The 22,291-nt window shown below is 54.2% G+C and overlaps 8 protein-coding genes across 8 annotated transcripts; 3 read left to right on the plus strand and 5 right to left on the minus strand.

Moving 5' to 3' along the window:
- Positions 1-25: 25 nt before the first annotated feature.
- Positions 26-3,029, minus strand: BDY24DRAFT_439796 (uncharacterized protein). The gene is made up of 13 exons (XM_076644473.1): positions 2,733-3,029; positions 2,446-2,641; positions 2,298-2,331; positions 2,024-2,216; positions 1,867-1,960; positions 1,444-1,795; positions 1,364-1,379; positions 1,130-1,276; positions 990-1,060; positions 840-899; positions 586-733; positions 398-453; positions 26-269 (listed from the first exon to the last, which is right to left on the minus strand). Exons 1-13 carry the CDS (start codon positions 3,002-3,004, stop codon positions 34-36), a joined length of 1,875 nt encoding a protein of 624 aa, XP_076498540.1. The 5' UTR covers positions 3,005-3,029; the 3' UTR covers positions 26-33.
- A 1,230-nt stretch (positions 3,030-4,259) lies between these two features.
- BDY24DRAFT_439797 (uncharacterized protein) lies at positions 4,260-5,456 on the minus strand. The gene is made up of 4 exons (XM_076644474.1): positions 5,369-5,456; positions 5,110-5,293; positions 4,439-4,990; positions 4,260-4,326 (listed from the first exon to the last, which is right to left on the minus strand). Exons 1-3 carry the CDS (start codon positions 5,387-5,389, stop codon positions 4,458-4,460), a joined length of 738 nt encoding a protein of 245 aa, XP_076498541.1. The 5' UTR covers positions 5,390-5,456; the 3' UTR covers positions 4,260-4,326; positions 4,439-4,457.
- A 676-nt stretch (positions 5,457-6,132) lies between these two features.
- On the plus strand, positions 6,133-7,281 carry BDY24DRAFT_382716 (zinc finger MYND domain-containing protein). Its single transcript, XM_076639565.1, has 3 exons — positions 6,133-6,634; positions 6,712-6,739; positions 6,863-7,281. Exons 1-3 carry the CDS (start codon positions 6,449-6,451, stop codon positions 6,919-6,921), a joined length of 273 nt encoding a protein of 90 aa, XP_076498542.1. The 5' UTR covers positions 6,133-6,448; the 3' UTR covers positions 6,922-7,281.
- Positions 7,260-8,486, minus strand: BDY24DRAFT_413517 (40S ribosomal protein S8; the record flags this gene model as incomplete). The annotated part of the gene is made up of 7 exons (XM_076643198.1): positions 7,260-7,296; positions 7,382-7,503; positions 7,584-7,706; positions 7,801-7,905; positions 8,043-8,128; positions 8,241-8,300; positions 8,390-8,486. The coding sequence occupies 7 exons, from the start codon at positions 8,484-8,486 to the stop codon at positions 7,260-7,262; spliced, it is 630 nt and encodes a 209-aa protein (XP_076498543.1).
- A 1,769-nt stretch (positions 8,487-10,255) lies between these two features.
- On the minus strand, positions 10,256-15,137 carry BDY24DRAFT_382721 (uncharacterized protein). The gene is made up of 6 exons (XM_076639566.1): positions 13,854-15,137; positions 13,582-13,716; positions 13,454-13,470; positions 11,402-13,273; positions 10,937-11,285; positions 10,256-10,848 (listed from the first exon to the last, which is right to left on the minus strand). The coding sequence occupies exons 1-6, from the start codon at positions 14,754-14,756 to the stop codon at positions 10,528-10,530; spliced, it is 3,597 nt and encodes a 1,198-aa protein (XP_076498544.1). The 5' UTR covers positions 14,757-15,137; the 3' UTR covers positions 10,256-10,527.
- Positions 15,138-15,609: 472 nt separating this feature from the next.
- BDY24DRAFT_439800 (Yae1 family protein) lies at positions 15,610-17,679 on the minus strand (the record flags this gene model as incomplete). Its single annotated transcript, XM_076644475.1, has 4 exons — positions 15,610-15,991; positions 16,824-17,115; positions 17,321-17,503; positions 17,609-17,679. The coding sequence occupies 4 exons, from the start codon at positions 17,677-17,679 to the stop codon at positions 15,782-15,784; spliced, it is 756 nt and encodes a 251-aa protein (XP_076498545.1). The 3' UTR covers positions 15,610-15,781.
- Positions 17,680-17,897: 218 nt separating this feature from the next.
- CCL1 (TFIIH complex kinase subunit CCL1) lies at positions 17,898-19,651 on the plus strand (the record flags this gene model as incomplete). The annotated part of the gene is made up of 5 exons (XM_076637324.1): positions 17,898-18,140; positions 18,209-18,471; positions 18,601-18,797; positions 18,976-19,333; positions 19,435-19,651. The coding sequence occupies 5 exons, from the start codon at positions 17,898-17,900 to the stop codon at positions 19,649-19,651; spliced, it is 1,278 nt and encodes a 425-aa protein (XP_076498546.1).
- Positions 19,652-19,742: 91 nt separating this feature from the next.
- BDY24DRAFT_382728 (Aldo/keto reductase) lies at positions 19,743-22,280 on the plus strand. The gene is made up of 14 exons (XM_076639567.1): positions 19,743-20,214; positions 20,305-20,316; positions 20,424-20,510; positions 20,615-20,679; positions 20,751-20,809; positions 20,886-21,000; positions 21,071-21,092; positions 21,150-21,175; positions 21,241-21,292; positions 21,355-21,405; positions 21,479-21,537; positions 21,617-21,784; positions 21,924-22,019; positions 22,126-22,280. Exons 1-14 carry the CDS (start codon positions 20,079-20,081, stop codon positions 22,243-22,245), a joined length of 1,068 nt encoding a protein of 355 aa, XP_076498547.1. The 5' UTR covers positions 19,743-20,078; the 3' UTR covers positions 22,246-22,280.
- Positions 22,281-22,291: the final 11 nt, after the last annotated feature.

Genomic DNA, 22,291 nt, shown 5'->3' on the forward strand with positions numbered 1-22,291 from the left:
AAAAAAAAAAAAAAAAAAAAAAAAACGCGTCCCTCATCTCACCCCAACCCTATCCGTCGTTCCCGTCCCCACCACTCCCACCACCGTCTCAGCAAGCCTCTTCTTCAGCCCTAACCTCTCTCCCAACCTCTTCCCCCTCCCACTCCCACTCGCCTGATGTTCATGTTCATGCTCGTGCTCGTCGTGTTCGTGCGGTTTCCCTCCGACGAGGAAGGACCAGTGATGGATGTGACCGCGGTTCTGGAAGAGGTAGATGGTGTACGTGATTCCTGTGGATGAAGAAAGGAAAGAGTCGAAGGGGGGGAACGGGTTGAGGAGCGATGAGGGAAGAGGGAGAGGAGGGGAGGTGAGAGGTAAGCGAAGAAGGAGCAGAGGCAGAGAGGGAGCCAAGACGAACCGGCGAAAAACACAGCGATGAAAGAAATGAGAGCTGTCCATTTGAACTCGGCTGGTCTGAAGTGGTGGAGGAGAAGACGAGGAACAAGAGAGGTCAGGATTCGACGCGTCTCGTTTTCCGTTTTTACGAACTCGAAGTCGAAGGAGGACGTCGAGGCGGAAGAAACGAGACGCAATTTGAATACACACTTATTGAATCCCAGTACAATAGCGTACTTCGAAAGGTCGAAGGCCGATTGAAGACTGAGTTGCAGGGAGGTGAGACGGTTTCGACGTGGGTGGTCTCGGAGGGCTTCTTGGAGGATTTGGAGTTGGATGAGGTCTATTGACCAGAGAGCTGAGAGTTGGAGGGAAGCAAAAAGCGGTACGAGGAAAGGGGGTAGGGCAGGGTGAGTTTGTGGAGAGAAACGGGAGAGGGCAAGGGCGGGAAAGAGAAGACGAACCGATTCGCGAGAGGGAAATGAAGGTGAAGAAAAGCACGATGTTCCAGACGGGTCCTTGGCCTGGATGTTGATGAAGAGAGTGGTCTAGAGTCAGGCGAAGCTTGGGTGGGGGAAGAAAGCGACAGAGACGAAACGAGGAGGAGAACGAACCGGGAGGCGCGGTGTGAGGAAGTCCGATGTAAAGCGTGAGGAGAGGAGGAAACAGGCAGGCGATCTGCGCCCTATGTATCATGCAAATAAAAAAGTTAGTTCGCATCGACACAAGTAAAAGAGAGGGGGAAGGAACGAACCAGAGCGACCAAGCACCACCTCGAACGAGACCGACGTGCTTCGCCAACAAAGGCATCACAACGGTTCCGAGCAGTCCCATCACGACGGAGACACCTCTCATTCCAGCGATAAACGGATCTCCAAAGTCCCGTTGAGACTTGAGGTAGCTGAGGGAACGCAGGAAAAGGAGGAGTAAACGACGCGTCAGAACGAGAAGAGAGAAGCGAGCAGAAGAGAGTCGAGACGAGACGAACGAGAGCATGATTCCATCTGAATGAAAGAGAGATGCAGGTTAGCCCACATCTCGATATGGTGATCTTTTAAGGCCACTCACCGAAGGAGAGAGTCGTAAGATAAACCAGAGCAATCGAGAGCGACGTGAGAAACACGGGGAGTCGGATAAACTCAATCCAATCCCTCTTCATCTGCCTCCAACCTTCCTTCCACGCCTCCCATCGCTCTCCCGCAGTCCTCTTCCCCTGTGACTCTTCCCGCTGCTCGAGCTCTTCACTCCTCATCCGCCTGGCAGCGATTCGGCCGCTCTCCTCAACTCCCAGGACGGGGAACGCTCGCCAGACGACTCCGATCCAGAAAAGCTCAACAAACAGGGTAAAGACGGTGATGGAGAGGTTGATGTAGAGTGAGATCGAGTAGGAGAGAGTGGTGGTGAGGAGGGAGATGAAGAGCTGGAAGACGAGAAGGGCAGCAAACGAATCAGCGGAGTAGACGTGAGTCGAGGGATTGGGAGAAAACGAACCGGAGAGACCAGCGCCGCGATGAGATCTACGCGTCGAAGATAGGTGTTGAGAGTCGTGAGGTTTTTGGAAGAAGATTTGGAGATGGTAACGACCCTGATAGAGGAGAAGATAGATCAGCAGTCGTCGAACGAAACGCGAACAAAGATCGGAGCTCACCAATCTCTTTGAATTGCCACGTTGAGTCCTCCACTCGCGAGCCCAGCACCCGAGCTTGCTACTATGATGATGGCGAGGCAGATGTAGACCAATGCGTGCTCTGTAGGAGTTGCGGGTGTGCTGGATTGAGAGAGGGAGGTTGGCGCGCTCGACCAAGCGGAGGAGGTCGCTGAGCGAAGAGGAAGAAAAAGGACTGGGACGGAAGATTTGATGAGCCAGTCAGCTTTGAAGGGAGACAGTATGCGTACTGAAATCCTCGAGGGTCGGTACTTACCAATGAAAGCAGCGTAGGAAACAGAAACGAGCGCCTGAAGGTCGAAGGATCAGGAGGAAGGAATCAGCTTCCCTCAGCTCTCTCTGCAACATTCTGCCTTCTTCAACGAGCTCACACGTCCGAAAAACGATGAGAAAAAGTATCTCACCTTCTGAACTCCAATCCCCCATCTCACGAACCCCAATCGCTCTCGCTCGTCAATCAGCCCTCCGACCCATCCCGACCCGACCAGCCCAGCTCCAGTCACCACGATTCCGAGGAGCGATGCCGGAATGAGCGTAGTCGGGAACAAGATGATGAGGTAGAGGTACGAGGCGAACGAGTAAGATCGTTCGCTCCATGTCCTGTAGGAGCAGGAAGAGGTCAGGGAAGAAGAGTTCGAGGGAGGAAGGGCGAGGTGAGCTCGTCCTGTTTTCTTGATCGACTTGAACTTACGAAGATAGATGTTGAAGGATCAAACAGAGAAAAGGCCATTTGGGTATCGGCTCGTCCTCCTCGTGTTCTTCTTCGTCCTCTGGGAGCTCCTCTGCTGTGGGAGGAAGAGGCGAGGTCTCGACGTCGACTTTGAGAGGTTCGGAGGAGGGCGATGATGGTTCGAGATTTGAGGATGGCGGTGGGACGGTTTTCGTGAGGGTTTTGAGTTCTATGGCTTGAGATGATGATAGAGGAGGGAGCTGAGGGGAGGAGGAGCTGCCTTGAGAGGCCATTTCCTGCGATTTGATGGGTCCAAAGAGAGCAAGGCAAAAAGAAGTTGAGCTCAAAAGAAAAGGGCCTTGGCGACGACTTCACAGTGATGGCCTCTCGTCGAAGATAAAAGGCAAACCATGTATACTACGAGCGCAACCTCAGAACGTCTTCCTTAATTCGCTTCTAAAGTAAAAGAAGGAACTAGACAGACTCCAGTGAAAGCCTAGAAACGAGTCAGGTCCACCTCGTCGCCGGTAGGGATTCCGTTCGCCCGCCACTCGAAGATCCTGATTTGAACGTCGTCTAACGTTCAGCCTTGTGTAAGAAAATAGCAGGTAGATGAGGGTCAGTGACGTCCGAAAAAATGAGTCGGCAGAGAGGCAGAACGAACCAGGATCTCCAAAAGGAGGGCGACGGATTCCCAACCGACGACGAGGTGGGCCATTCCTCGCGCCTAGGCAGTTTCACTGCTGTGTGAAGATGTGAAATGGATGCTAAGCATCGTTCGTCTTGAAGGAAGAGGGGAAATGGGGCTTACAAGAAGGCAAAGCTCGTCCAAGTAGCGATTCGCGTCCTGAGCGACCCTGGAGACGCGAAGATGGACGTCAGTTTTTCAGGGGCTGCTTGCGAGGAACAGAGTATAAAGATGGAAAGAAGGTGAATCCTACTCGCATGTACTCTGCGTTCTTCTTCGTAGCAGAGAACCTCGGACCAAGATCGACAAAGCCGTTGGGCAAAGATCGATGGGCGAGTCGAAGCGAAACCTCGTGAACGGATTGATGATCAGGACCCGTCTTGCCGTGGTAGGTGTAGGTGATGGTCGCTGAAGGGTGTCTATCTTGTCTCTCCTTGAGCCTGGACTTGTCGAAGGGGCTTTGGAGATCCTCGTGAGGAGCGAGGACGGGCGAAGTCGTGTTCATCTTCAAACTGGGGTTGCAAGAGACAAAGGAAGGTTGTCAGTTTTTCGGGAAGCACGACTTGATCTCAAGTTCAAGGTATATCACTCACTCTCTGAGCTTGCGAGCTTCGAAGGGGGTAGGATGAACGGCAAAATGGACGGGGGTGGAGGGCGAAGGCGAAAGCAGGAAGAAGGAGCTGTCTTTTCAGCTCTTCGGGTCAAAGAGAAGGCCGCCTTCGATTCTTTCCAAAAAGGTTGGGGTAGTTTGAGACAGAGGGGAGGGTAGGAGACGCGAGAGAGGAGCGACGCGCACACGCCTCCCGACGCTTCGCTCGTCACTCGAAGCTTGCTTCAATCTTGCTTCAATGGACGATCCCTCTTCTTGAGCTTATGCTCGATGCATGTATACTTGAGACGTGGAGACATGAAATATAGGCGTTGATCCTGCAACCGTCAGATAAAAAAAAAAAAAAAAAAAAAAAGGTCAGCTCGACGCGTCGCGGCCCTCTCCTTATCCGTATCCTCTATAGATAGTCTAAAAGAGCACCTTACTCACTTCAAATCTCTACAAACATCTACTTAGGTCTTCCCTCTCCCATCAAACTATGCTCCAGCACCTTCCAGCTCCTCCCAGCCCACTCAACCTCGTCTCCCTCCCTCCAGCTCGTCGCCCAACTCTCGCCCTCCTCTCCGACCCACCCGACTCTCTCCTCTCCCAAATTCCAAACCAACGTCCAAGAAGCACCCTCCTTCTTTCCCTTCCAACCTCCGTACCCTCCGTCCTTCGTCTCGTAAACCCCCAGCGCCCACTCTCCGCAAACTCCAACGAACGCTCTCGATGAGATGGACTGCAAGATAAGGACGGTCGCTCCTCGTTCTACAGGTACAGGAGCCCACTCTTCTTCGTAGAGTTGTGGGAGCGAGGTAGCTGGGTTGACCATCGTCCCCGCTTCAAGAGTATTTCCAGAGGGAAGCTGAGAGAAGGAGCCTTCATCGGGCAGAGGAGGAGAGGTCGCTGAGGATGGGTCGGATTTGGCCGTGGAGTTGGATGAGCTCGAGGAGGGAAGGTGAGAGTCGAGGATGTTCGTGAAGCGAGCTACAGGTTTTTCTGGCAGAGAGGAAGACAGGGAAGATAAAGATGAGCTTTATGGAAAGGAGATTCGACGACAGGGAGGGGAAAGAATGGGAAGTAAGGGAGGGAGAGATGGAAGTGAGCTGCGAGCTCACCCTTGGTTCCTCCGATCATCTCCTTCACGCCTGCCATGCCCCAATCCAGAGATCCGTCCTCCTTCAGGATTCGAAGGTCGACGTAGTACGTTGTTCCAGTGAGAACGAGAGTGTCCGTAGGCTCGGAGGGAGGATCTGGGAGCCAGGCGATGGAGATGCGAGTCGACAGGAAGGCGGTCGAGGTCTGAGGAGCAAAAACACGCCCTTCAGTGAGTTTTGAAACGGGAAACGCCTCTAGGGAGCGCAGGGGAGAGCTCACCTTCAGGGGAGGTATAGACATGAGAGTAGTTGTGGTGAGGTGAAGGTTGAGAGGAGAAGAGCCGGGGGCGGAAATCGAAGGACGAAACCGAGGGTCGAGCTCAACCTTCTCTCTCCTCCCTCCCTCCAACGACGACCCGTCCCGCTCTCGAACATGGGAGAAGTCAGCGTTCCGAGGCTCGCAGAGCTCTTTGGATGTTTGCATAACTCTTACGCCCAAACAATCACCGATTCTCGCACCCTCATCGCGCTCGGGACGGCAAACCCTTTCCAACCCCTCCAATGCTTCCAGCTCGTCTTCCTTCCCCAATCCGTCCATCAGACCTACCACGACCTCGAGGACACTAGTGCTATGGTGAGTTACTTAACGCTTCTACTTGTTGTGTTTCTAATCTTCTTCGTCCCTTTTGACAGCTGTTCAAACTCCTCAATCGTCCAGCGGAGGAGTTGGACGAGATCATGGTGTGTCTTCCCTTCTCCCTTGCTGAGTCTATCTTCCTGCTACATGACCTAAAGAACCTTCTCTTCCTCGACCACAGTCCGAGTTCTGTCACTTGTACCTTCCAACCTTCATCGATGCTTTTAGAGCAGCATTCTTCCATGGCGCTCGCTCGTCCGTTCCCCTCTGGACGGACGATCACGTCTTCACGGTCCTCTCGGCTCTTCGAATGCAACCAGATCTCAGTCGCTACGTCCGAGATCATCAGGGAGGTCGCAGTCTTCTCATGGACGCTATGCAGTTCCTTCGACTTTGGGTCCAGTCGTTCATCGGAAGGTTGGAGGCGAACGTGAGCTACTTACCTCTCTCCTCCTTCTTCTTCTTCTTTCTCACCCTTACGGATTCGGATTTTGTGTCCTCTGTCTTCGACAGCAACCCTGGGTCTCCAAGAAGTACTACCACGGTTTCATCCGTCGCGCCTTCGAAGCCGTCAAGGCTCTCGTCTTCGTCGCTTCCACTCCCTCCTCCTTCACCTCCGATCTCCAATCACCCGTCGCCACGGCCCTCTTCGAGGATCTCGATAGCCTCGGGATCCTTCTGGAGCAGAAAATCCCTCTCGCCGACGCTGAAACCGAGGACCAGATGAACAGAGTCCACCAGGATCTCGGGAACCTCCAGATCGTTTTGAGAGGGTGTTACGAGCACGAGGAGTGCTCTAGGTATCGAGACGAGTTTAGAGCTAGTTTGTGCTGGTGGAATTGTGAAGGAAGGGGTCTTGGGAAGTGCAGGAAACTGAAGAAGGGAGCTGAGATGATGGCTTGTGGTCGAGTACGTTCGACGCGTCCTTCCTTCGCCTCTTCTCGTTCTCCTTGCTGACTCTCGAATCTTCTCTCCCTTCCTCCCAGTGTAAAGCAGTACGCTACTGCTCACCAGGTTTGTCCTTGCTCTCGAGACCTTCACCTTTCTCCGTTTTCATCGTTCCTTCGTTTCGAACTTTCGTCTTCAATCGAGATCCGACTTGCCTTCCTTCTTTCCTCTCCTCCTTTGCTCTCGCAGAACATCAAAAGGCTCACTGGAAGTCTCACAAAAAGACTTGCCGAACTCCGATCTGGTGAACGAAGGCTGGTGGTCGTGCTCGAGGCGGGAGAGACCGAAGGAGCAGGAATTTGGTTGGCTTCGACGCGTTCACGTTTTTTTGTACTCAACATGACCGTTCTCGACCAAAAAATCATTCGGCTCCTACGTTCCGACCATATGCCTCGTTTCTTCCACGGTCGAAGGAGAAGAACAAGCTGGGTGTGATGTTTTTGCGAAGGATCGAAGCGAGGCAGGCGACTCTCCTCCAAATGACTTTAGGGCTCACTCGACGTCCGTCCCGCTCCTCTTTCGACTTTCTAGACCCAAAATTCTGAGAAGGATGCATAAAAGAAACGTCGTAACCCTTTCCCTCCGTTTAAGCCTGAGCAGCGTGCTTGGCCTTTCCGGAAAGACTAGAAAAAACGGAGGGAGAACGAGAGGTCAGCGAAAGGGAAAGAGGTCGAAAGAAGGAAGGAACAAGAGGAAAGGGGAACGAACATCTTTCGTCGGTAGAACTCGTACTCGGCTCCCTCCAAAAGGTATCCGTCACATCGACCAGACTGTCCGGGTCGGGACGAGATCATGGCAAGAACCTTTCCGGTGGTGAACTGCTTAGCGAACTGTGAAGGGAGAAAAGAAAGGAGGAGAGAAGGCTAAGGTCAGCTCGAGGCTTCGACTGGAAGGAGATGAGAAGACGAACCTCAGGGTCGAGCTTGGAGTCGGCCTTTCGCTCAGTAAGAACTCGGGTAGCGTGGTTGGAGAGCTTCTTCTCCTCGACGGGGGCGGAGAGCTTAGCGGTTTTGGCGGAGAGGGGCTGGGCGTACTGTTGGAGGGAAAGTCGAAGGAAGGAAAGCGAGCGAGGTCAGCTTTGAGGGTTTCGAGATGTCGAGAGGGATGAACGAGAGTAGAGAACGTACGTGGGTCTCGTACCACTGCCTGAAAGGAGTGGCATCGATCTGGACGACGGAAGACTTGACGAGGGTGTTGGTTCGGACAAGCTCGTTGTTGGAAGCGTTGTAAGACTGAGGGAAGAAAGGTTCGAACGAAGGACGAGCAAAGGGTCAGCTCATCTGCTCGAGGCAAGCTCACGAGAGGCCAACGAAGCCAGGGAGGCATCGGCTAGAGAAGAGGAAGGATAAGGAGAGAGACGACAACTCACAACTCCCACGATTCGGGTCTTCTTGGTGCAGTGCTCAGAGGCCCAAGCGAAGTTTCCGGACTCCAACCTCAAAGCTCGGTGCTTGACTGTTGCGTCAGAAAGCAGAAGAGAGAAGGAGGTGAGCCTCCGAGGTTCGAGAAGGGGCGAGAGCTCAACGGAGCGAGGGAAGGGAAGGGAAGGAGGGAAAGCTGAACGAACGGTTTCCACCTCGAACTCGAACGGTGTGGATTCGCTTAGCGCCGATCTTGGTGGAGGCAGCTGTAGAGAGGCGAGAAGAGAAGGATGAGCGTTTGTTCCTCTGTCGAGGAAGGATCCATAGGCAGTTTGACGAAAGGAAGGAAACGTACCCTGCCTTCCCAACTCGAACTTTCTCTTCTTCCTGTAGAATGCACGCTTCGCTCCGGTGGCGGCCCTCTTGTGGCGTGAGTCTCTTGAAATACCCATCTGTAGTGATTGAAGAGAGGTGGTTGCAGCGAAGGGAGAGAGTTGAGGAGTAGGTTGAGGTCGATTGGACGGAGGGAGGGAGGGTGAGGTCGCGCGAGTTGGAGGTGATTTTGGATGGTGATTCGAGGAGGATGTAGGGTAGCCATAGAGGAGAGAGTTGCACGAGTCGAAAGGGAAGATCCAGGAGTAGAGGCAGGTGTGATAATTTGAGCGAGGTGAGGTGAAGGGGAGATTGGGAGGGGGGATTGAAGGAGGGCCGAGGGTGGTGAGAAGCACAAATTTGTGGTGATGAGGAGGGAGGAAGGAAGAAAGGATAGTCAGTACAGTGCTTCGTCTCCTATGTTCCCAAACACCAGCGTGTAGCAGCAAGCATGAAGCTCGAACCCTTCCAGCTCCCAAGGTCCTTCGAGAAAAAGCATCTCTTTTGAGGGAGGAAGACTCCTCCTTCCTTCAGCTTCTCTCTCCTCCTCCTCCCTCCCTTCTTCTTCTTGAAGCTCTCCCTCCTCTGCTCTTGCACCCTTCGTCCCCGTTCTTGTTCGTGTCGGTAGAGGAGAGGGAGGGGTGTATGCCGATAGGTGGGAGGGGTGGAAAACAAGTAGGGAAGTAATTCTCGCCTTGAAAGTTGCGAGAGAGAAAGGAAAGGAGGGAGCGCTGCCTTCTCTTTCAGCCTACTTTGAAAAGCTGACCGCAGGCCCAAGCCGTCTCTCTCCCCTTCAACCTGCCCTCTCTTTCTCTCTTCGTCTCTCTCTTCCTCTTGTTTTACAAGCTCTACTGGAAGAAAAGGTGAAACGGATAGAACCTCGATTAAATGAACCTCCGAAAATGTTCGCACGAAAGACGAGCTCCTCGTCGGACCACCTCTCGAATTGACTCGAGCGCTCTCTTTCGCTTCTCCCCTCGCTCCCTTGCAGAGTCCTTCTCCGCTTCAAGCTTCGTGGAGAGACTCAACGTACTCTAGAGCTGCGACGCGGAAAATCTTAGATCGAACACCACCAGGGAAGGCAGCAGGAACGCTCCCGGTCGCAGAAGCGACGCCGTTCGCTTTCCCCTCGTCTTCTATTCATTTCTGGATCGTTTAGAAGCCTGAATCAGGTCCGCAATGACCAGAAGATAGTTCTACTGTTCCCAATGGCTCCCGTTAAGCAGAACGGCGTAGTATCGGCGACGAAGGCGATCGAATCCATCGTCGCGACAACGCTCGTCTTTCTCCCTCTACGCGTCGTTGCTTTTCCCTCGAGGCAGGTTCTCCACTACGAGTGAGACTCTCCTAGAGGAAGGACAACCAAATACTCAAAGAACAGAGAGCAAACGCTCCTCCTCTGCTTTCTTTCCTCCTCGTCCGCAGATTCGACTAATCCGTCGTGTCTCCCTTCTTGTTTCCTTTTTCTTCCCACTCCTCCTGCCCGCCCCTGTCTCTTACCCACCTCAGCTCAATCGCCCCCCCCAACCCTCTCATCTCTACCGCCTCATCAGCTACTCAGCCGGACTCGTTCTACATCAGCAAATTCACCGGTCGAATCCTTCGACGCGTCCTTCAACCATCTCTTCAAACTAAACCCTCTCTCCCCTTCTCCCCATCTCCTCTCTCTCTCTCTCTCTCTCTCTCTCTCTCTCTCACACACGTTCCTCGCTCACAACCTCAAAAAGAACCCCGAAGGTAGAAACACATGGCGAAAAAAAATGATCAAAAAGCGAAAAACGAAACCGAGAAAACCGAAGAAGAGAAGTTCTCCGCCCGAGAGCTGAGAAGACCAGAACCAATGGAACGTGAGTGAGTTAGTTAAACCGAGATCTAGTAAAGTAAGGAACGTATCCTGAAGCGCTTCCGAGAGAGAGAGAGAGAGAGGGAGAGGGAGAGAGAGACCGTGGGACCGAGAAGAGAGAAAGAAACACACGAACGAGCGAAGGGAGGATACGAGGGAGAGGAGAAGGGGTAACAAGAGAGTGGGGAAGGAGTAGGGTAAAGGTAAGTGATTGTCTTTGAAAAGTCGTGAGTGTGTGTGTGTGTTGATAGAGTAAAAAAGGACGAAAGAAAGAAAGCTCAACGATAAGCGAATCCAAACCCTCCACCCGCCTGCCCCCCCAGTTTCGCCGCCGCCTCGTCGTCGTACCCAGGTCCCTCGAGTTCGAACACGAGGTTCGGGTTGCTGAGGTGTTGCTGCTGCTGGGACGAGAGGGAGGACGACGACGTGGAGGGATCGAAACTCTGAAAGGGGTCTTGTTGCGAGGACGCGGAGGAGCCGGAAGCGAGGTGAGGAGGTTGGTTGCCTGTTGAAGGTCGGGATTGGGAAGCGGTCGTGTTGGTTCCTCCTGAGGAAGAGGAGTAGGATTGATGGTGACTCGAGGGGGGGTAAGGATAGTTCTTGGGAGAGGGGAGGAAAGGGAAGGAAGAGGGTCAACGACGAGACGCGACGACGACGACGACGTCTAGCGAACGAAAGAAAACTCACAGGATCCATCCCCTGCTGACTACTCGAAGCCCAATCTACATGCTGCTGACCACCATGTTGCTGCTGCTGCTGCTGCTGAACGAATCCCTCCGGCATCCCCATCTGCTGATTCCCCTGCCCGCTTCCTCTCCTCCCCGACCCAGAGCCCGAATGATTCGACTCGTGGATAGCGTAGAGCGGCTGCACACCGTTCCTCGAAGGAGACGTCCCTCCTCCTCCTCCCGCGTTGTTCGGAAGGCCGGCGAAGGCTGGGTTGAGCGGTGAGGGACGAGGGAAAGCGGAGGGAGGGAGACCTCCTGCGGCTCCGAGGACTTGGAGGGAGGAGAAGTTCTGGAGGAGATCGGCAGGTCTGTTTTTGGGAGAGGAGAGTGCGAAGGGAAGAGAAGAGAAGTCAGCAAAGGGAAGGAAGGAACGAGAACGAGGACGAGAAACTCGACGCGTCGAAAGGAAGCAAGAAAGACTCACGCCGACGATCTCCTCGCATCCGGATGGAACCCAGGAGGCATCAACCCTCCTCCGTTCTCCCCAACAGGATAATGTCCCGTCCCATCCTGTCCAGCTCCAAACCCACCGCCTCCTCCTCCACCCCCTCCGAAACTCGCCCAACTCCCATCGCTATCCCCACCCGTACTCCCATCCCTTGCCATCGCCATCTCCTCCCTCTCCGTCGTCCCGCCAGCATCACTCCCTTGCTGATACGACCCGAACGAGAACCCTTGCTCGGGAAGCGTCCCGATCGGCGCAGGAGGGAAAGCGTAGGATTCGTGAGGCGAGGAGGTGAAGAGCGGTTGCTGAGGGATCGTTTGACCTGAGTTTCGACGCGAGAGGAGGTTGGACTGAGGGGAGATGGAGGTGAGAGGAGCACCGGGGAAGGAGTAGTGAGCCGATTGAGGGAGAGGGAGGGGAGGAGGAGGAGGAGGTTGGATCGTGAGAGGATCGATCTCGTCGTAGGGTTGATGTTGCTGGTGAAGGTGGTGGTAGGAGTTGTTTCGAGTTCGATCTTGATTGAGAGGAGGAGGTTGAGGTTCGTAGGAAGGTTCTGGGATGGGACCGTGGCCGTAGAAAGGGTGAGGTTGTTGACGACGCGGTGGTTCCTGATCGACGAGGCCAGGTCCTCCTCCTCCTCCAGGAGATCCACCGTAAGAACCAGGGTTCCCATACGAAGGATGAAACATCCCTTGCTCGACTCCTCCAGGTCCCATCGAGCCAAAGCTCTGCGAAGACGCGTACCCTCCGTCGTCCTGAATCGGACTGAGCTCCCTCCTCGTTCCTCCTCCATGACTGATCGCAGGAGCGTACATCCCTCCAGGGGATCTCGTCGAACCTCCTTGAGGAGGTAACGGACCCATCGAAGGTAGGGACGACCTCCTCGAACCTGCCGACGAGCTGAGATACTGAGCGACGGTCGAGCCTGGATGCCTGCTTCCTTGACCTCCTCCTCCTCCTCGGAACGAATGCGAGATCGGGACCTCCATGGAGCTTCCGTTCGACGTAACGATGGGTCGAATGGTTTGACGCGAAGGAGAGGAGGAGTGATGCTGCTGGTGAGGATGGGTGTTCTGAGGGATGCTTCCTCGACGTCCTCCGGTATCCAGGACGAGCGCTCCATTCGAATCCCTCCTCTTGATCGTTCGATCAGGTCCTCCTCCTCCTCCTCCATCTGCAGGAGTCGTACTCGGTCTCCTTCCCATTCTCGGCTCCCCTCCAGCTCCCAGAATCCCAGATCCTCTCCTCGGCGACTGCAGAACGAAGCCTGGGCCTCGAGAGTCGAACCCTCCCGGGTTCCAACTCGACTGAGGAGATCGATCGTCGTAGACTGGGGAAGCACTGCTCCTCCTTCCTGTTGGGTCGTGCGGACGTCCGAGGAGCTGAGAACTCGGGTGCTGCTGCTGTTGCTGCTGCTGACCGTTCGTCTGAGGCTGAGGCTGATGAGGAGGGAACGGAGGAGGAGGCATCTGTCCGTTCCCGTTTCCGTTCAGGTTGCTGCTGCTTCCATGTCGTACCGTCTCCCAACCTCCCAAGGGAGCCCCGTTGTTGTGGTGAGGAACGAACGGAGGCGAGATCGGTTCCGGCGAGATCGAGTGCGAGGACGACGAGCCCATCCGGTCCTCGTCCGAGTGAGATCTCCCCGACGGACCTGCGCCGGCTGAAGCTCGACGAGGAGGCATGGAGTCGTAGCCGATCGAGGGATGGTGAACTCGAGAGTTGGAAGGAGGAGGAGGAGGAGCGCCTGAGTAGAGGTTGTTGTCCGCGAAGGCTTGAGGAGGAGGGGGTGGAGGGAGAGGTTCAGCTCCGTCGAAGGCTGCTTTTTGACGTTGCTTCTTCGCTTTTGCTCGACTGTAGAAAAAGGAAGCAGAGGTGACGAAGAGGAAGAGGAAGACGTGTCAGCTTTTGCGAAGGGTCTCAGAACGATGCGTAGATTCTCTCCCTTTGAGAGACCGAGAGAGGTCGAACAACCCGGTCGGAGGGTTAACCGAGGCGAAGAGGAGGAGAGAGAGAGAAGAAAAGGACACGAACCGATTTTGGAACCAGACCTACGAGACGAGGAAAGATTTTGAAGCGTTGAATCAGTCTCGGGTTTGTGAAGGAATCGAAGGGAGGAAGGAGATCTAGCTCGAGAGAGGGAGAGAGACGATCGAGCTCACCTGAACCGCACGCGGAGACATGTCGAGCTGTTCTCCCAGATTCTTCCGATCCGTCTGAGTAGGTTTCGACGTCTTTTGGAACATGGTTTCGAGAGTCTGGAACTGAGCTCGAGAGGTTCGTCGACGAGTCTTGATCTGAAGAAAGAAGGAGAGAGAGAGAGAGAGAGAGACGCGACAAAGGAAAGAGACCGAACGAACGAGGTCAGCTCTCGCTCTCTCCTTCCTTTCGCCCTTTCTCTCTCTCTTGATCAAAAAGGCCGAAAGAAACTCACCTCCCCTCTCGATCCCGTCCCACTATCCCTCCTTCCCAACCCACTCGTACCCTCCCTCGCCTCCTCCTCGTCCTCGTCCTCGTCCCCTCCGGATCCATTCCAATCGACCTCCTCCATCCCTCCTCTACGATCCTCCTTCCTCCCTTCCCAACCATCACTCCTAGTGAACCCTCTCTCCTGCTCCATCACGTTCCTCCTCTCTGCCAACATCTCTCCTCTCCGAAAACCTTCCTCCTCCTGCTGAGCGCTCATTCTTCCTCGTCGTTTGCGCTCGTCGCTCTCCTCTCCGCTCATGCGTGAGCTGCTTCCGAGCTGATGAGAGGACGAGTGCGAGAGCGTGTACTGCTGGACTGCGGAGGACGACGACGAGGCTGCTGCTGCTGGGTGGTAAGGATGGTTGGAGGGCTGAGGTTCTGTAGAGGTTGTGTTTGTTGTTGTTGTTGAGGAGGTTGAAGCGAACGTGAACGGATGGTGGGCTGAAGAAGGGAAGATCTGGGGTTGGACGGCTGGGAGAAAGTCGTATCCGAACGAGGTTTGACCGTGGTAGTGTTGAGGTTCGTGGTTCTCGAACGTCAACTGAGGCGAGAGAGCTGAAGGCGAAGGGGATCTCGAGGAGGGCACGGGAGGGTGCGAGGAGGAGGACGGAGGAGCGTAGAAGCTCGACTCTCCTCCTCCTCCTCCTCCTCCTCTTCCTCCTCTCTCTGTCCCCGAATATCCTTGATGAGCTGACGAAGAAGGTTGGTAGGACGACGACGACGAAGAGGAGGAGGAGGAAGGGTCGAAGGAAGGAGGTTGATAGGGGTCTGGAAGAAGGTGGTTTGGACATTGGGCAGGAGGGTAAAGAGACGGTTTCGAAGCCATCTGGTGATCTGGAAGAGCTGTAACAACAACGGTAGCTGCCATCCGGAGGAGGAGAGAGAGGAAGAGTCGAGTCCGTTCCTATCGAAGAAAAAAGGGAGGGAAGGAAGGAGGTTTGGACGAGGTTTGGGAAGCGAACGAGGAGGAGCGAGCGAGAGCGATCTGCAAAAAAGCACTGGGAGAGGATCCTTCCCTGTTTTCGTGTATCGAAGGGAAGAAGAGTACGGTGCCGAAGGGGGGAGGAGGGCGAGAGCAAACTCTCGAGGAAGAGAAGAGAGGAAGAGAAGAGGGGAGAGTGAGGGTTTGAAGAGGAGGTTCAGCTTCCCTTCAGAAAGGGGAAAGAGAGCTTCGATTCGAATTGGACTCCGCGCTGTTTGTAGTATTGAGAGATCGACACGACGTCGTTGCTTTGCTTGTCCGCCTCCTTTTGAAGAGGTCTCCTTTCTTTTTCACCGAGAAGATCTCCTTTCCTTCCCCCAACGGCCATCATCTCGCTCGGAATGTCGATCTTGTTCAAAGTGAGCTCCCCTTATCTCTCTCTCTCTCCAAACCTCTATACCAGAACAGAGAAAGCTGACCTGATATGGATGGCTTGAAAACCAGAACTCTCTCACGCTCAGCTCGTCATCGCGACTGCTCTCTTCTTCGTCTTCGTCTTTTCTCTCCTCCTCCTCCCCCTCCCCTTCCGCCTTCTCTCCCGGCCGCCTTCTTCAAGCCGTAGTAGCAAACCTTCCTTGCTCGGATCCTAATCATCGGCTCTTCCTTCTTCAAAACTCTTATTACTCAACGGTTCCTCCTCCTCCTCCTGCTCCTCCTCTCTCAACCTCTCCCATCTACGCACCTCCCTCTCCCTCCTCTCCCTCTCCTCCTCCTCCTCTCCTCTCCCAACCCACCACCTCCCCAACCCCTTCTTCTTCACCCCTTTCCCCTCCAAAACCTATTAACAAATCCCTCCTCCGTCGACTCCTCCGCTTCACCTTCCTCTTCAACACCTCCTTGATCCTCCTTACCCTTTTTGCGGGAGGTTCCTTATGGATCTACTACTCCTACATCGCACCCGCCAAAGTCGTTTATCGACGCGGTAGAGACGGGTTGGAGTATGCCGTGGGTGTGTACGGGAGCGCGAAGGGGGCGGTGGGGAAGGGCAGGGAGTGGTATGGGTGGATGACGGGCGAGGAGGGGAGGGTCGTGGAGACGGAGGAGGTGGCGGTGGAAGAGAAGAAGAAGAAGGGATGGTTTTGGTAGAGGGAGTAGGGTGGCGTAGGGATTGGGAGGGAGGGCTGAAACGAACAACGACAAAGGAGTCGACGAGCTGTTTGTAACTTCTTTTGCTGTATCTATGTAGAACAAAAATGAGAAATGGGAACTTGTTCGAATTCGGGAAAGACGTGTATCGGATCAACAGAGTCTTCTTTCCTTCTATCTAACAAGATCTCGGTTGATCTCGAGCAGAGCAGAGCAAACAACGTCGCGAACGACACTTCCGGAACCTTAGATAACGCGTCCGAGTTCTCTTTCTTTCCGAAAAAGTAGAGTTGGGTATCGTAGCTGGTATACTGCATGAAATCAGTCGATGGAGAGCCTTTCATCTACGAGGGTTTTAAGCGAGTCAAAGGGGCTAGCTAAGACGAGGGGGATCCGAGACGTTGCCGGTCGGAAGGTTGAGAGACGCGTCGAAAGGGTTGGTGACCCGAACTGAGTTCGGTTGACGAGCGGTCTTCAAAGGGTTTTAGAGGTGAGAGGAGATTGACTGCTAGACTGCTCGATAGAGTGGGGAGGGTCGCGTAGCGGTGAGAGCGACGGGCGACGAGGAAGAGGAGGGGAGTAGGTCTTCGAGAGGTCTCGACGAGAAGCTGAATATCCAAGGCCGAGCAACGAACAGACTGAAAGGTCGAAGAAGCCAGATAAGAACAAAACCCGAGATCAGCTTGGGGGTCTCTTCCCAAGAACCAAACCCCAAAAACGAGAGACGAACGAAATCAAAACTCACGCGTCTTCCTCTCCCTTTCTCCCTCTTCCCACTCCCTCCCATCTCTACCCACCCTCCCTCCACCCATCCCCCCAGAAACCCCATCAGCACCTCTCTCAAAACAACAACGCCTTGGAACTGACTCCTACCCCGTTCACCACCACCTTCTTCCCTTTGCTCATCACCTCTCCCTCCCCAGCCTCCTCGTCCGCGTCCGTCATCTTCGCAGCCGTCAACCTCGGTCGGATCCCAAGAGAAGAACAGGTGAGCTTGTACCGAGCTCGGATGCGTTCGAGAAGGGCTGAGAGGTCGGGCTCGGAGGAGGATGAATTGGTTTGAGAGGAGGGGGAAGCTGGAGCGTCGGGGGAGGAGAGGTTGATGGTTGGGAAGAGGGAGACGAGGGAGAGGAGTTGATGGAGGTTTTGGAGAGGACGGCTGGATATAGAGTGGATGGGGTGAGAAGGTCAGTTGGTGGTTCCAGAGAGAAGAGGAACAACGAAAGAGAGATGAGAGAAAGAGATGAGAGAGAGAGAGAGAGCGGCGAATCGAAGAGAGCTCGTTTTCTCGCCCTTCCTTCTCTTCCGAGCTCAACCAAACCACCTTCCTCAAACCCAAATCTACAGAAACCAAAAGAACTCACCTCTCTTTAGCTCCTTCCACAGCCTGTGCTTCCAACAAATCCTTCCAAAACAGACCCATTCCTTCGTAGAACCCAACCTCCTCCCAAAGCTCAAAAGCCTTCTCCTTCCCTAAAGCTCGCCCTTCGAACGTTCCGTGGAGAGCTCCGTGGGCGTACCCTTCTTGGAATCCGGAGGAGTAGAAACTAGAGTGAACGGTGGAAAGATTTTTCAAGTCAGCGGGAGGTGGAGGAAAGAAGGGCGAAGGAAGGAGGAGAGGAGAGGAGGGAAGAGCGAGTTGAAAGACGTACGTTTCCTCGAGATGGTTGAGAGCATCTATGGATGCGAAAGGATCAGGGGAGGAAGGGCGGGGGGCGTTCATGCTGTTAGAGACGAAAAGATGGATTCCGGAGGATGTGATGGTCGGGAGAGAGAAGAAGGAAAGGAAGGGGTGAGCTCGGTCATCCCAGTTTGGGAACTTCGCGTCTTGCGATTCGAGCTCAGCAACTCCTCCTTCTTCCTCCAAACTACAACTCCCTCAGGAGGACCGAATCTCGTTCTCGCCCTCCCTCAACCTCGTACGGATCCGAACCTCCAGCCATGGCCAACGCTGTAGCTTCCTCCTCAACGGCGGCCCCTTCGAGCTCCAAAGGAACTGCTCCTCCTCCTCCTTCCTCCTCCCCGACAGAAGCTCTCCGCCCGCTCTACGAAGAATCTTCCCAGTATCGAAACTGGAGATACTCGAAAGAGAAGCTCGCCAAGATGAGAAAGGATTTGAACGAGCGAGCCGTAGACGTCGTCAGGAAGAATCTTCAAGCAGAGAAGGTGAGCTCGACTCCATCAGTCTCTCTCCTTCCCTCCCTCTTCGAGCTCACCAACCCTCCCCTTCGTCGCTTTCACCACTTTCGTAGCAAGCTCAAGCAGAAGAAGAAGCCTACCTCACCTTCGGAACCAACCCTCCTCCTCCTCCAACGACTACGACCCCCTCCTCGGACGACATCAACTACTTGACGGTGGAGGACGAGCTCGCTCTGATCGCCTACTACATCTCAACCGTCCCTCCAACCTGCGCTGGGTTCGGAGCGAGCCTGACCGTGGAAGCTACGACGATCCTGTACCTCAAGAGGTTCTATTTGGTCAATACATGCATGGATTATCATCCTAGGAAGATCATGTAAGTCGGATCTTCCTTCGTTTCGTTCCTCCCTCAACCCACCGTCTCTCCCTCGCCTTCCTTTTACCTTCTGCTCTACCCCTCTTCTTTTTCGCCCAGCTGACTTCTTTTTCTTCCACTTCGTATCAGGCCCACCTGTCTCTTCCTCGCCATGAAAGCCGAAAACTCCCACCCAGCCATCGATCCCTTCGTCTCCCGCTTCTCCAAACTCACCTCGGACGAGGTCCTCTCCCTCGAGTTCCTCGTAGCTCAGTCTCTAGAGTTCGAGTTCAAGGTTCATCATCCTCATACGGCGCTGCATGGGTTCTTCTTGGATCTCCAGGTGAGTGAGAAGCGAAGAAGGGAGGAGAGCCGTTTCGAGACGACGCGTCGTTCTCCTCGTTCGTTCGTTTGCTGACTTTGTTCCTTCCTCTCTCTTCCCTTCGCTTTCTCCCCTCTTTTCAATACAATCTCTCCTCGTCATCATCCAGTCAATCCCCTCCCTCCTCTCCCTCCCCTTCCCAGCCGCCTCCCCGTCCCTCCCGTCCCTCCTCTCCTCAGCCCTCTCAACCCTCTCCGCCCTCTCCCTCCCTCTCGACCTCCCTCTCATTTACTCCCCGTCCCACATCGCTCTCGCCGCTATCCACTTCCACTCCCCAGCTCACACGACACTCTACCTCCAGTCGAAGGAAGACCTCTCGAACGGGAAACTCAAAGCGGACGAGGTGCTGAGCGTGCTGGAGGAGATTGTTGAGCAGTTGAAGGAGGAGGAGACGAGGCAGAGGGAGGATCAAGGTGGGAAGAAGAGGATGGGGAAGGTGAAGGAGGTGGATAGGAGGTTGAGAGGGTGTGGGAACCCGGAGAGGGTGGTGGGGAGTGCGTTGTGAGTTCAAACTATCTTTCTTTGCTCTCTTCCAAGCTTCTCTTTTTCCGTCCTTGCTTCTCAAACTGATCCCATTATCTTATTCGCTCCCTTCGCTGCAGATACCGGAAACGACAAGCCCAAGAAGCAGCCGAGGACGAAGTTCGACGCGCCAAACGACTCCAAAAGGATAGGGACGCAAGGAAGAACGATGCGAACGTGTTTGGGAACGAGCTGGTGGTGATCCCGCAGACGGAGGAGGGGACCAGAGCTGTGCTTGAGAGTATTCCCGGTGGGCCGATGGGGGATGGAGCGGGAGAGGGAGAGGATCCGTTTTGAGGAGGGCTGGGAGGGTTTGGAGGAGACGGCAGAGGGTTGACACTTTTTTTTCGGTTTGCTCTATGTAAGCCCTTCTGCTTTAGTATGATGTTGAGGAGGGAGGGAGAGAGGGAGGAGAAGCAGAAGGAAGAGGAAGAGAACGACTCAGGCGAGACGAGACGCGTCCTGTTTTTCTTTTTCAAGCTCGAGCCCGCCCTTCTCTCCGACTCCTCGTCGCTTCCTGAGCTCCTAGTGACTCTCACCATCACCCTACACTCTCGCTTCCCCGACGTCAAGCAGGCAATGCGGCTAGCCTGGAACCCGAGGCGTCTCTCTCTCTGTCAGCACGCCTTTCGTCGACCTTCGCACATCTCCAGCTCCTTTTTCGAGTTTCGTTCTTCAACGTCCACCTCGACCTCTCGCCCCCACCATCTCTCTTTCCTCCATCATGTCTCCCTCTCCTCGACTTCTGCTCACAGTCGTCCAAGGAACCGAAGAAGGAGCCGTGAACTACAAAGCCAACGGGATGAAGTTTCGACGACTGGGTCGAAGCGGACTGAAGGTTCCTGTTTTTGGACTGGGAGGTGAGCTGGCTTTCCCTTCTTCGTTCTCTTCCTGTTTGACTTCAAGCTCAAGGCGTACTGATTTCTTCTCTTGTTTTCTGGTCTGTGAAGGGTGGCTGACCTGTGAGTTCGCAGTGTGCAAAAGAAGAGGGGAAGAGAAACGAAGGGGAACGATGAGCTTGAGCTCACCTTCTTCCTCCTCCCCCCTCCTTTCTTTGCTCGTTCGTCAGACGGAGGCTCAGTCTCTGGAGATCCAGTGAAAGAGATATTGAAAACTGCCTTTGCTGGAGGAATTAACTTTTTGGATCAGGCTGAAAGTTTGTCTCCTCTTTCTCTGCTTCTCTTTCGAAGGAGAGACCCGAGGAAAGACCGTTCGTCCGCGTCGACCTTGGGCTGATCTTCTTTCATCGAATTTTCACAGATTACTCCAACGGACAGAGCGAGCTGGAGATGGGGAGAGTGCTGAGGGAGTTGAACTACAAAAGGGTGAGCACCGGGAAGTTGAGAGGGGAAGAGAGGAAAAAAGTAGAAGGCTGACCGCGTCGCTTGCTCGACAGTCCGACTGGATCATCTCTACGAAGCTCTACAACGGCTATGGACGAGAAGAGCCCAACAGGTTTGTCCCTATCTCTTCATCTTCTTCGTTCTGCACGAGCGGAAGCTCACAAATCGTTTCCGTTCGTCGTCTACAGCCGAGGTCTCTCTCGAAAACACATCCTCGAAGGAGCAGAGGACTGTCTCGCCAGACTTGGACTCGACTACGTGGATATTATCTTCTGCCATTGCTTTGATCCGGAGGTTGAGATGGTGAGCCTTCGTCATTCTTGCAAGCGAGTGAGAACGTGATCTGACGCGTCGACTTCGTTTGGTTTGGCAGGAGGAGATCGTCCGAGGATTCAGTAAGTTGAGCTCTGGTGACCTCGTTCTCTACCGAGCCTGCTAATTGCTATCTCCAGACCATTTGATCAACCAGGGGAAAATCGTGAGATCCTTGTCGCCGCTCGAAACGCTGTCACGTCGACTGAGACCCTCCTTTTCTTTCTCCAGCTCTACTGGGGAACCTCAACTTGGACCGCTGCTCAGATCGAGTCTGCTATTAGTGAGCCCCAATTATGGCTTCGTCTGCAGGAGCTTCGCTGAATTATCTTTTTCTACGAGCAGCCGTCGCTAAGGAGCTTAATCTCGTCGGACCCGTCGCTGAGCAGCCTTGCTGTGAGTCTCGTTCGGTTTTCTCCCCTGATTACTCTCTCTGATTACTCTATCGACCCGCTGTTCCATCTAACAGACAACCTCATCGACTCTCGAGCTAGCTTCGAGGGTGATCTGCTTCCCATCTTCGAAAAAGTGAGCTTAGCCGACGCGTCGCCTCTTTCTTTTTCATCGACTGATCTCGAGCTGTGCTTTTATTACTCACCTTAATCAGTACGGATACGGGTCCACCATCTTCTCTCCTCTCGCACGAGGTCTTCTCACTGGAAAATACTCGAAGGGGATTCCCGACGACGCTCGTCTCTCGACGTCTTCTTCGGATCCCTACATCAAGCATCTGGCCCAGAGGATGAGCACTCCGGAGGGAAAGAGGGAAATTGAGGTGAGTGTCTCTCGGCTATGATGGTTGTTTGAAGTCCACGTCTCTCTTCGAAGAGAGTCGCTCGTCGCCTCGAGATTCCACAGACGGGACCGAAACTGACGTCCTCTCTTCTCTTCCCTTTTCCCATAACGATCTGCAGACGGTCGATCGCTTGAACAAGTATGCAACTGAGAAGCTCGGATGCTCCGTTTCTCATCTTGCTCTCGCTTGGTGTCTTTCGAATCCCAACGTTTCGGTGAGTCGCGTCGCTTTATTTTCCCAAGTAGTCCGCGACGGCTCACGTCGAGCGACTCTCCTTTGCTGATGAACCAACCTGTTTCTTCCCCCCTCGCCACTCTCAGAGCGTCATCCTCGGAGCGTCGAAGCCTGAACAGATCGCCGACAATCTCAAAGCTTTGGACGTCGTCGACAAGTTGACTCCCGAGGTCAAGGCTGAGCTGGAAGTGATCCTTCGAGGGTGATGCGACTGCAAAGTAATCTATGTGTCTTTCATCAAGTCTCATGGAA

This window comes from Mrakia frigida (genome assembly GCF_051309035.1).
Source record: "Mrakia frigida strain ATCC 22029 unplaced genomic scaffold BDY24scaffold_8, whole genome shotgun sequence".
Lineage (NCBI taxonomy): Eukaryota > Fungi > Basidiomycota > Tremellomycetes > Cystofilobasidiales > Mrakiaceae > Mrakia > Mrakia frigida.

What these genes read in the sequence shown, in the direction of transcription:
- BDY24DRAFT_439796 (XM_076644473.1), bottom strand. Translation starts at nt 3,004, where the DNA reads ATGGCCTCTCAAGGCAGCTCCTCCTCCCCTCAGCTCCCTCCTCTATCA. An exon ending in TTCCTACGCTGCTTTCATTG is followed by an intron (nt 2,217 to 2,297) that starts GTAAGTACCGAC and finishes CTTCCGTCCCAG; the next exon opens with TCCTTTTTCTTCCTCTTCGC. An exon ending in CATTTCCCTCTCGCGAATCG is followed by an intron (nt 734 to 839) that starts GTTCGTCTTCTC and finishes TCCAACTCTCAG; the next exon opens with CTCTCTGGTCAATAGACCTC.
- BDY24DRAFT_439797 (XM_076644474.1), bottom strand. Translation starts at nt 5,389, where the DNA reads ATGTCTATACCTCCCCTGAAG. An exon ending in TGTCTATACCTCCCCTGAAG is followed by an intron (nt 5,294 to 5,368) that starts GTGAGCTCTCCC and finishes TTTGCTCCTCAG; the next exon opens with ACCTCGACCGCCTTCCTGTC. An exon ending in GATGATCGGAGGAACCAAGG is followed by an intron (nt 4,991 to 5,109) that starts GTGAGCTCGCAG and finishes CCTCTCTGCCAG; the next exon opens with AAAAACCTGTAGCTCGCTTC.
- BDY24DRAFT_382716 (XM_076639565.1), top strand. Translation starts at nt 6,449, where the DNA reads ATGAACAGAGTCCACCAGGATCTCGGGAACCTCCAGATCGTTTTGAGA. An exon ending in AGATGATGGCTTGTGGTCGA is followed by an intron (nt 6,635 to 6,711) that starts GTACGTTCGACG and finishes CCTTCCTCCCAG; the next exon opens with TGTAAAGCAGTACGCTACTG. An exon ending in AGTACGCTACTGCTCACCAG is followed by an intron (nt 6,740 to 6,862) that starts GTTTGTCCTTGC and finishes TTGCTCTCGCAG; the next exon opens with AACATCAAAAGGCTCACTGG.
- BDY24DRAFT_382721 (XM_076639566.1), bottom strand. Translation starts at nt 14,756, where the DNA reads ATGGCAGCTACCGTTGTTGTTACAGCTCTTCCAGATCACCAGATGGCT. An exon ending in GGACGGGATCGAGAGGGGAG is followed by an intron (nt 13,717 to 13,853) that starts GTGAGTTTCTTT and finishes TTCTTTCTTCAG; the next exon opens with ATCAAGACTCGTCGACGAAC. An exon ending in GTCAGCAGGGGATGGATCCT is followed by an intron (nt 10,849 to 10,936) that starts GTGAGTTTTCTT and finishes CCCTCTCCCAAG; the next exon opens with AACTATCCTTACCCCCCCTC.
- BDY24DRAFT_382728 (XM_076639567.1), top strand. Translation starts at nt 20,079, where the DNA reads ATGTCTCCCTCTCCTCGACTTCTGCTCACAGTCGTCCAAGGAACCGAA. An exon ending in CTTTTTGGATCAGGCTGAAA is followed by an intron (nt 20,511 to 20,614) that starts GTTTGTCTCCTC and finishes GAATTTTCACAG; the next exon opens with ATTACTCCAACGGACAGAGC. An exon ending in TTGATCCGGAGGTTGAGATG is followed by an intron (nt 21,001 to 21,070) that starts GTGAGCCTTCGT and finishes TTGGTTTGGCAG; the next exon opens with GAGGAGATCGTCCGAGGATT.